General features: G+C 46.0%; 1 protein-coding gene across 1 annotated transcript; it reads right to left on the bottom strand.

Moving 5' to 3' along the window:
• Positions 1-6,044: 6,044 nt before the first annotated feature.
• LOC104877934 (uncharacterized) lies at positions 6,045-7,359 on the bottom strand. Its single transcript, XM_010647474.1, has 3 exons — positions 6,605-7,359; positions 6,381-6,496; positions 6,045-6,319 (listed from the first exon to the last, which is right to left on the bottom strand). Exons 1-3 carry the CDS (start codon positions 7,357-7,359, stop codon positions 6,045-6,047), a joined length of 1,146 nt encoding a protein of 381 aa, XP_010645776.1.
• Positions 7,360-11,917: the final 4,558 nt, after the last annotated feature.

Raw genomic sequence — 11,917 nt, 5'->3', positions numbered from 1 at the left:
AAATTTGGTCAGAAAGTTCCTAAGTGATTAAGGAACAAACAAAAGAAACGGTTCTCAATTCCGAGCCCGAATGAGTGAGAACCGGACAAAGAAAGAAAGTTTCTAATTGATTAAGGAAGCAAAAAAAAGAAACGGTTCTCAATTCCGAGCCTGGATGAGTGAGAACCGGACAAAGAAAGGCAAGTGTTCCTCATGGCTGACAGAGGCTGCCAGCTATGGTGCTGAACCGGTTCAGCCGGTTGGTAAAAAATCCCAAATTCAGTCAGAAAGTTCCTAAGTGATTAAGGAAGCAAACAAAAGAAACAGTTCTCAATTCCGAGCTTGGATGAGTGAGAACCAGACAAAGAAAGGCAAGTGTTCTTCATGGCTGGCAAAGGCTGCCAGCTATGGTACTGAACCGGTTGAACCGGTTCCCAACCGGTTCAGCCGGTTGGTAAAAAATCCCAAATTCGGTCAGAAAGTTCCTAAGTGATTAAGGAAGCAAAAAAAAGAAACGGTTCTCAATTCCGAGCTCGGATGAGCAAGAATCGGACAAAGAAAGGCAAGTATTCCTCGTGGCTGACAGAGGCTGCCAGTTATGGTGCTGAACCGGTCGAACCGGTTCCCAACCGGTTTAGCCGGCTGGTAAAAAATCCCAAATTCGGTCAGAAAGTTCCTAAGTGATTAAGGAAGCAAACAACAACAATCATGTGTGGCCTTTATCATCCACACCCAAGCAATACAATCTTCATATCAAAGGGAAGAAAAGATGATGAGGAAGGAGAAAAAGCATATGAAGACGAGGAAGATAAGCTGTAACTAAAGAAAATTCAGCATGCTTACCTCAGAATCTCCACCAAATATGATCCGTGTATGCAGATGATGACTTCCAAAACTGAGGTGCTGTCACTCTCTTCTTCAAAAAACCACAGTGTTGAAGCTTTCCCCCACACTCTCAACTCAGAAGATGCTACTGACCTTTTGTTTTTCTCACCAGCAAAATTTCCCCTCTCCAAAATGTCCCCTCCTGTCCTTTGCTCTCCTATCCTCTCACCTTTTATACTCATCCCCTCTTAGCATTTGAGCCTCCTAGATTCCTTCCCCTTCAGCATTGAAATCCCCTTCATCAGCATGGGAACCACACCCTTCATTAGTTCTCTTAAACTTACAAGGCGAGCTCACTCCTTCAGTTTTCAGCTTGCTTCACCAGCAAGAATCCATATGGATTCGTGGTGGGCTGCAAGGAACCCAAACCAAGGCCCAAAATGGACCCACAACATTGCCCAAAACCGATCTGGAGCTTACGGGCCTGAGCCATGTAGGATTTGGGCCTCAAAATTACTAGAATTAGTGTTTTACCTCAACTGACTCAATGAACCGGCTGAACCGGCCGAACCGGATTCCAACTGGTCAAACCGATGGAAAAAAAATCTGAAAATTTGACAAAATGTTCCTAGTAGAGTAAGGAATCCATTAAAAAAAACGGTGCGTGATTCCAAGTTCGGAAGAGGGAGATATGATCAAAACAATTACCAAAAATCAGTGTTCTATACCGGTAGACTCAATGAACCGGCTGCCAACCAGCCGACCGGTTGCAAAAAATTTTGAAAATTTTACAGAATGTTCCTGGAAGAATAAGGAATCCATAAAAAGAAACGGTTCTTGATTCTGAGTTTGGATGAGGGAGATAAGATCAAAACAAGCCTGAGTGCTCCGAACCTCAACATGCCCCTATAAACCCCAACTAAGCTAAAACATCGGAATGACCCACTTCCTTCCTATAGCGTGATGTGAACGACTAGGAAAATGGCCATGGTGACCCTCCAAAATGAACCACATATGCACCACAATGGACCACAGACAAACCCACACGAGGCTCGGACACCGACTAAGCCCAAAAGGGGCCCTAGTGGTGCCATATGCGAACGATGGGTGGATGTGACACCCGAAGGATAAATGCTAGTGTTGAGGGACAAAATTGAGGGTCTACAAATATGCCCCTCTTCAGTAGAGTGAATGAACGAGTGAATTGTGAGTGCGAAGTGCATGTAATGCAAGAGTGAAATGAACTCTAGTGAAGAACCCAAATGACCAACAATTTTGTCCCCTCCCAACAATAAAGAAGGCTAAGGGAAATAAGTCATGCTGACCGAATGGACTATGGGATCTAGGCACGATGTCGGAGAAAGATAAAAGGAGACCCGATCACAATGCCGGGAATGATTAGGGATTTGATCTGGGCAAGTACCGGAGAAGGGTTCGGGCAAGTACAGAAAAACGGTGGAATCCGGGTGAGTACCGGAAAAGGGTTAGGGCAAGTACCGAAAAATGGTGGAATTCGGGCGAGTACCGAAAACGGGAAAAATTCGGGCGAGTACCGGAGAAGGGTCCGGGAGAGTACAGGAGAAGGTTTCTAGCAAGTACCGAAAAAGCTGCAGGCGAGTACCGGAGAAGGCTTCGGGCAAGTACCGAAAAAGCTCCGGGCGAGTACCGGAAACGGGTAACATTTGGGCAAGTACCGGAGAAGGGTCCGGGCGAGTACCAGAAAATGGTGGAATCTGGGCGAGAACCGAAAACGGGAAAAATTTGGGCGAGTACCGGAGAAGGGTTCGGGCGAGTACCGGAGAAGGTTCCGGGCAAGTACTGAAAAAGCTCTGGGCGAGTACCGGAGAAGGCTTCGGACAAGTACCGAAAAATCTCCGGGCAAGCACCGGAGAAGGGTCCAGGCGAGTACCGGAAACGGGTAAAATTCGGGCGAGTACCGGAGAAGGGTCCGGGCAAGTACCGAAAAATGGTGGAATCCGGGCGAGTACCGAAAACGGGTAAAATTCGGGCGAGTACCGGAGAAGGGTCCGGGCAAGTACCGGAGAAGGTTCCGGGCAAGTACCAGAGAAGGGTTCGGGCAAGTACCGAAAAAGCTCCGAGCGAGTACTGGGGAAGGCTCCGGGCGAGTACCGGAGAAGGTTCCGGGCAAGTACCGGAGAAGGGTTCCGGGCAAGTACGGAAAAAGCTGGAATCCAAGCGAGTACCGAAAACGGGTAAAATTCGGGCAAGTACCGGAGAAGGGTCCGGGCGAGTACCGAAAAATGGTGGAATCCGGGCGATCGAACTTGGGCACAATGCCGAGGAACCACCGAACTAAAAGAGGGTAGGGATGCCATTACTAAGGCTCAAAACACCTAAACAGACAGAGGATGCCTTAAAACAAAACTCAGAGCAAAATAGGGGGACTTAAGATGCAACCGCTGATATACTAACCATGATAACAAAGGGGTATGCCCCAGTATGATGTCCAGGGACTGCCAACAACTGACTCGAAGAAGCCAGAAATCAAACACCTTCATCATGACAAAAGAAAGGGGTATGCCCCGGTGTAACACCAGAAAATGCCGATAAATGACAAGCGAGAAATCACAATCACCACTAACAAATGGAAAGAATGGGGTATGCCCCTATAGGACAAACTCACAAATGTGACCAAGGGTGAAAGGAAGGAGTTATGCCCCAGTCTAAGATATCAATATCATGTCAGAATCCCATAACCGCACATATGGTTAAAACCAGAGAGCTAAAAATATCATAATCATCCATTTCTAAGGAAAAAACCCTCCACTCTAATCCACAACATCCAATATCCACAAAAACTGATAGGGGATATGCCCCAGTGTGTACATCTGAAACTCAAATATCTTAATGAAAACTCTGGAATACATCACTGAAGACCCACTCATTTGAACTAACGAACAACACAATGAATGAGGTATGCACCCCTGCTGGGTCAATGAATACCGTGAATCTGATCTCGGGTCAGACCCTAGAAGCACTCTGCTATATGAAGAAACTGAGCTGAATGCGGGTCTTACTCAAACTTTGATGTCCATAACATTGCTAGGCGAAACGAAATGCCTGTGTACATGTATAAAGAGCCAAAGCCAGCATGCAAGGATGGGAGCATGCCCTAGTATAAACGTGTCAAAACATCAGGCAAAGGTGCCCTCAACGGTCCCAACTCTCTGTATCATCTATCTCTGATCATGGACCTGAGGCAAGTAAACTGAATGGAAAGACAATATGTGACCCTCGATATCCCCCGAAGTAATGGAGACCTGTCAACATCCCATACTCAATCAGTAGACGAAGCCTGTCCGAATGAACCGCATCGAAGCAAACACGAGATCTCATGGTCTCAGGGTGGTCTTACGACTCGGATCGTAATGTAGGCCAGGGGTAAAAGGTGAATGAAACGATGGGAAACAAAGGCCCAAATCTCCCAATAGATAATGCCAAACCCCTGTGTGCGCAATGTCAAATATCGCAGAACCATGTGAGCAAGGTGACTCAACCCTGCATCCAAATAAAAAGCAAACAATAGGTGATACGCACCAAAGAACTCATCGTTCATGAAGTGAAATGACGATCGACGAGGATAGAAGCAGACGAAAAGGGACAAGATGAATGATGAATGGGTGGAGAAGAAAATGGAGAAACCAACTAGGATACAAATATAGCAATATGTGACAACGACGAACAACTCATCCTAAGAACGCCAAATCAAAGCAACTCACTATATGATGGGAATGGTGATGTAGACAATGATCCAAGGGCCTAGTGCCAAGGAAACCCAAACCTCACTCCCAATGTGTCGCCCAGATCCATGGTGAGAAGGATCGTACAATGCTCTCATCCGACTCTTAAAGGAAAAAGAAATCTCTCAAACCCAAAACCATCTCTGATGATCCCAAGTATATCAACGAATACCAAACAAACACAATTTTTCCTCTTCTTTTTTTTTTTTTTCCTTTTTCCTTTTTTTTTTTTTTTATTTTTATTTATTTATTTATTTATTTATTTATTTATTTATTTATTTTTTTGGCCGAATTCCATACTATCACAATCCAACAAAAAGAACCCCAAACCTCCAATCTTGATCGGCCCCTTCAACCTAAGAATCTTGGATCAAAGCCTACAGGCGGAACGAAGGGTGTGACAAACCTGACTGGTAGCTCTGGGACGAGAGCGCATAATCATCACACAAGGGAAAATAGAAGCGAAGTGAATAAAGCTGATAGAAACTGGACTAACAGGTAGATGGTGTGAAGATGCAAAATGGAGATGAAAAGAAACAGGCAATGATGCAAGAAAGAACAAACGAAGAATGACACCATGCCCACAATGCTCATAGATCCAATCAATAAATACAAAGCGCACAAGGGTAGGCCCCCAACCTAGGTCAGAAAAGGTATGCAAGGCTGAATGAAAGAAAAGGCCATAATAAACCACGTGAGGCTCAAAGGGCTAGCAATAGTATATATCAATGTATGGGTGTGCAATAGGGAATATGGCTACTCGAAGTGACGGCCACCCATCCTCTGACCATGATCTCACGCATAAAACTTCTTCAGCTGATCCACATTAACTGGCTCTGTGAACTGATTTTCGTCTAGGTCTGTCAACCAGGCAGCTCCCTCTCGAGTCAGATCTCGGATGACATAAGGCCCGCTCCAACTCGATCTAAACTTTTCCTCTAGGGTTGCTGATCAATCCCTTGAGGACTTTCAAGACTAGGTCACCTCTCTGGAATTTCCTAGGCTTGACCCTCTTTTTGAATGCACGGGTCATCTTCCTCTGATAGGCCTGAACATGATCTGCCACCCTCAATCCCTTCTCATCCAACAGGCTAAGCTGATCATAACAAGATTGGGCCCACTCGACCTCGGATATATGCTGCTCTAGTGCTATTCTCAAAGATCTCATCTCAATCTCAACAGGTAGCACTACCTCCATACCATACACCAAAGAATACGGGTAGCTCCAATAGAGGTACGAAAAGATGTACGATAAGCCCACAATGCGAAAGGGAGCTTTTCTGACCAATCCCGAGAAGTCTCGACCATCTTTCTCAAAATCCTCTTGATATTCTTATTTGCGGCCTCAACTGCTCCATTAGTCTGCGGCCTGTATGCAGACGATCTATGATGCTGAATGCCATACTCTTGAATCAACGTGTCCACCTCGCCCTTGAAATACACCCCTCTGTCTGAGATCAGCTCATGAGGGACCTCGTATCAGCAGATAATATGCGATCTGATGAACTTGACCACTCTGGCCGCTGTCAACCTAGCATAAGAAGCAGCTTCCACCCACTTGGTGAAATAGTCAATGGCAACCAATATGTACTCATGCCCACTGGAAGACTTGGGCGAGATCTTCCCAATAATATCAATACCCCATACTGAAAATGGCCAAGGGGATGCAAGTGCATGCAACTCAGAAGGTGGCACGTGTATCAAGTCTCCATGCATCTGACACTCCTGACATCTCTGTACAAACTGGCAACAATCTGTCTCCATGGTAAACCAAAAGTAGCCAGTCCTCATGATCTTTACGTGCTAGCATATGACCTCCCATGTGTGGGCCACAGACCCTTGCATGAACCTCTCTCATCACTCGATCTGCAGATGCACGGTCTAAACATAATAATAACAAGCCATCAGGTGATCTCCTATACAACGCATCCCTGCAAACAACAAATCTGGTGGCCAACTGTCTCAATGCTCTCCTATCCTTGGTCAAGGTTGACTCTGGGTAAGCGCCGCATGACAGAAACTAATAAATATCATGATACCATGGCAGCTCAATCTGATCCTCTATCTCTCCAATCAAACAATAGTAAGCTAGTGTAGACCTAGTCTCAATCAGCAATGGCCTAACATTCACCCCCGCAGGGATCACAATCAGAGAAGCCAAGGTGGCTAATGCATCGGCAAACTGATTCTCCGCCCTAGGCAAATGTATATACCTTAACACATCGAATCTATCAATCAACAGGTCCAAGTAAGCATGGTAGGGTTTCAGCTTCTCATCCCGTATCCTCCAGATACCCTGAGTCTGCTTTATAACCAAGTTGGAATCCCCGTGGATCTCCAACTGTCTAATGTCAAGATCAAGTGCAGTCTCCAAACCTGTAATGCAAGCCTCATACTCTACAATATTATTCGTCAACCGATGATGATCAAAAAATGCTAACCGGACTGATCTGGGGATATGATCACCCTGTGGTGATATCAATAAGATACCAATGCCAAACCCCGACTGATTGGCGGCACCATCAAAGTACAACCGCCACCCCGTAATACTAGTCATTGAAACAATCTTCTCATCAGGGAAATCATCATCAACTGATCGGTCATCAGATATCGGCAAAGAAGCTAGATGATCTGCAACAATGCTTCCCTTTACTGACTTCTGCATGACATAATGAATATCAAACTTTGTCAACAATACCAGCCATCTCATGAGCCTACCAATCATAACAGGCCTGTCAAATAGATACCTCAACGGGTCCAATCGTGAGACCAAGAGCACAGAATACTTTGTCATGTAATGTCTAAGTCTCCTAGTGGCCTAAACCACTGCTAAGCAAAGGCGCTCAATCATAATGTACTTGCACTCATACTCAAGCATTCTTTTACTCAAATAATAAATGGCTCGCTCCTTCCCCAAATCATCAAGCTGAGCTAACATGCATCCTAAGGCCATGTCTGAAACTGATAAGTACAGAAGCAAAGGACGCCCCGGTGTGGGAGGCACTAAAACCGGAGGAGAAATGAGACACTCCTTAATCCTCTCAAAAGCGCGCTGACAATCATCATTCCAAACTATAGGCTAATTCTTCCTCAGAAGGCGGAAGATAGGCTCATAAATGTCTGTCAGTATAGCAATGAAACGACTGATGTACTACAATCTACCTAGGAATCCCCTTATCTCTTTCTCAGTCCTCGGGGTAGGCATGTCAAGTATGGCTCTGATTTTCTCTGGATCAACCTCTATACCTCGCTCACTAACAATGTGTCCCAACAATTTTCCAGAAGTCACCCCAAAGGTGCACTTCTTGGGATTCAATCTCAACCTGAACTATCTGATCCTCTCAAAAAACCTTTGTAAGGCTGCTAAGTGATCTGCCCTGTCTCGGGACTTTACTATCATGTCATCCACATAGACCTCGACATCTCTATGCATCATATCATGGAACGGAGTAGTAGCAGCTCTCTGATAAGTGGCTCCTGCATTCTTCAACCCAAATGGCATAACTTGGTAGCAGTAAGTACCCCACTTAGTAATGAAAGAAGTCTTCACCATATCCTCTAGAGCCATCAAAATTTGATTATACCCAAAAAAACCATCCATGAAGGATAACATCGGATGCCTTGCAATGCTATTAACCAACATATCAATGTGTGGAAGGGGAAAATCATCCTTAGGGCTGGCCTTATTCAGATCTCGAAAGTCAACACAAACTCTAACCTTGCCGTCCTTTTTGGGAACATGGATGACATTAGCCAGCCACTCAGGATACTCAACCACTGACAAGAAGCCAACACTGAGTTGCTTCTGAATTTCTTCCTTAACCTGCAAACTCCATCGAGGGTGTAGTCTCCTCAATTTCTGCTTAACGGGCCTAGCATGTGGTAAAATGGGCAGGTGATGCTGCACTATGGTGGGGTCAAGGCCCGGCATGTCCTCATATGACCATGCAAATACATCCAAGTATGACCTAAGTAGGTCAATCAATCTACTCCTCTCATCAGGAGATAGAGAAGAGCCAATCCTAATCTCCCTGGGCTAATCTGGTGCCCCAAAATCTATCAACTCTGTGCTACTAGAAATGGGTGTGACTTTCCTGTCCTTTGTATCAGAATCACACTCTAACTGACCACCCAGTGGGTCATCTGTATCTCCCACATCATCAACATCATATATATGTGTCGTGGGTGCTGGTGGTGCAATCAAAGGAAAATGTTGTGACACATTCAAGTATTCGAAAATACTCATATCATTATTACCATTAGAAATATCATCAAAGCGGGTGACAAACCCGGACATAGTGTCAAAAGAAAGAGGTGCGTCCACAGAGTCAGACGCTCCCTCAACAGAAGCAAAATCAGAAGTAACGACATCAAGGACTGACTCATCATCAAGTACGGAAACTCCAGATATGTCAAAAGCAGAAAGGGGCCCGCGTGGGGCTGCATCAAGGATATGACCAATGCCTATAAAATCCATATCATCAGTGTAGGCATCAGGAATAGAGTCATCCTCATCAATCTCGAGTACAAAAACTCTGAACATGTCGAAAACAGTATGGGGCCCATGTGGCGCTGCATCGAAGATACGGCCTATGCCGATCATGTCCATCTCGTCAGTGCCATATCCCAAATCCATAGGTAGGTCATAGTTAGGGACCTCCTCGGGGAAACACATAGAGAACATACTAGCTCGGTCCGGTGATGGGGGCGTGACTATCATGGCACCAGGTGCCTCAGTAGTCCCGGTGTCCAAATGAATCTGACCCAGGGCCTGCTGGATGTCTTGAATCTCAACTGTCTCTAGAATGTGAACAGTCCCCTCTGTGCGAGGTGTATGCTCTGAACCACTAATGAAGTAGTCGGCCAACTGGAAAGTGTATGGGCGGAGGGGATAATCAAATGGAATGCCAAACATGCGAGCCCTCACCCTATCCCTGCACAGCTGTGACATATAACGTGCATCAGCCTCTGTGGGTATGTAACCTAATCCGTAGGGCGTGTCGTGATCAATTGTGAAAGTAAACTCGTGGGGCCCCTGCTGGCGGCGACCCAATCCCATACCAAGCAAATAAGACATGCCTCTCATCATGCTGAGCACCAAAGTGTTGTTGTGCTGGTCAAATGACATAGGTACCATATCTCTGCTGCCATCCTCTAAGCTGACAACCTGAACCTCATCGAACGTAAACCCGGTCAAATGTAAGTCATCCTCACTATGACTGATATGTAATACTGGCTCAGACGAAGTGATAATATCTCTATCAGACTGTATTGTGATAATGTGCCCCTCGTGTATGAACTTCACCTTCTGATGAAGGGAAGATGGTATAGCACCGGCCTCATGAATCCACGGGCGGCCAAGAAGTAGGTTAAAGGATGACTGAATCCTCAAAACCTGAAATACTATGGAGTAACTAACTAGCCCAATCATGACATGTGTATTGAGTGTACCCATAACTATCCTCTGAGTCCCATCATAAGCTCTAACAGTCTGTGTAGAAGGTCCAAAATCATCTGGTGAAAACCCAAGCGCAATGGCAGTAACCAATGGACAGACGTTCAGGGCAGAGCCGTTGTCCAATAGAACAGACGACACCCGACGGCCTAAACAAGCAACATCAATGAATAAGGGTCGAACATGATTTGATCTCTCTGGTGGCAAGTCATCATTAGAAAACACTATACATGTAGCTCTATCAGCTGTCAACATGTGAATAAGCCCCTCTGGGGTAGTAGCAGTGTCAACCTTAATCTAGCCAAGAGCTCTAACTAATGCATCTCTGTGTGTACTAGATGAGGCCAAAAGGCTCCAAATGGATATGTGAGCCTTAGTAGTGCGTAGCTGGCATAATATCTCATCATCTTCTCTTTGAACCTCCTCTCTAGCAGCTATACCAGCAAATGGCCTGTCAACGGGTGGAGGTTGTGCTACCCTTCCACTTCGTGTAACTATCTGAACATCTCTATGAGGGGGCCTATATTCCTCTGGGAATAGAATGAAGGGTGTCATAGGTGGCACATGTTGTAAGTATACTGGTGATACTGGAGGCGGCCCATAAATCTTGTCCGGGGTCAAACTGAATGGCCTGGGGATCTGCTGTCTAGGTATATATCCAACAAAATCTGACTCCTCATATAGACTGATCAGCTGAGGAGCCTCTCCATCCCAACCCATCATAAATATCTCATCCCCTGCAAACTCAATCAAATGTACCCCTTCTGGGGGTGGAGGTACCGCTCTAGTGTCATGAGTAGGTAGCGGGTCTGTGGCTATACCCGGGCGCCCCAAATCAACCAAGCCCTGATCAATCAAATCCTGAATGGCATGTCTCAATGCTGAACAACTGTCTGTATCATGGCCTGCTCTCTGATGGTAGGCACAGTGAAGGTCTGTCTTAAATCTTGGGGGGGTAGGCTGTAGTGGTGGTCTAGGCGGTAGTGGGGCAATCAGTCCCCCCTCAACCAATCTCTGAAAAGCTCGGCTTAGTGGCATCCCAAGCTGTGTGAACTGTCTAACTGGCCTCGATGGAGGCGATGCTCTATACTGATGATGGAACTGCATAGGCGGCCTCTGGGGTGCCTGTGTAGCATATAGCGGCTATGGTGGCGGATGTAGATAAGTAGGCCCTACTGGCCTAATGGGAGCAACTGTTCTGAACTGATCATGTTGTATCATCTTATAAGGAGTGACTAAAAACTGACTCTGAAATGAAGGACGACGTGAAGACCGGTGTCCTGTCATGCCAATAGTACCAACATCTGAGGGCCTGGGGCCTGATCCCGATTTCTTCCCCTTTGAGTCTGAAGGGGAAGAATCTACCCATAAACCTCTAGATATACCCTCCTCAATGCCATAGAGGGCCTGCACTAATGAGCCAAAGTCTGTCTGAGGGAAGCCCATGAGATGCCTAGCAAAGCAGGGCTGAAGGCTGCGCATAATCATACTGATCTGATCGCGCTCTGAAGGTCTATCAATAATCTGTGCTATCTTCTCCCTCCAATGGGAGATGAATGAAATGACTGTCTCATTCGGCCCCTGCCTAAGGGCCTCTAACTCCCTCCGGGATACATCCACTATAGTATTGAAAGAATACTGTCTAATAAACTCCTGTCCCAAATCAGCCCATGTCCTACATCTCGAAGGGTCCAATGAGGCAAACCAACGTTGAGCAGCACCACTCAATGACAGAGGGAATAACATAATCATTTGTGCCTCATCCAGTCTATGTCCGCGCATAACAGTGCTGTATAACTGCAAGTGAATACGGGGGCACCCTATCCCCGTGTATCTCTCAATGTCCGGCATGCGGAACTCAACAGGCAAAGCTGCTACTGGCATATCATCATATCCA

Source organism: Vitis vinifera, chromosome 17, assembly GCF_030704535.1.
Source record: "Vitis vinifera cultivar Pinot Noir 40024 chromosome 17, ASM3070453v1".
Classification (NCBI taxonomy): Eukaryota; Viridiplantae; Streptophyta; class Magnoliopsida; order Vitales; family Vitaceae; genus Vitis; species Vitis vinifera.
Note: the sequence above shows the minus strand (reverse complement) of the source record. Positions and strands in the feature narration are given on the sequence as shown.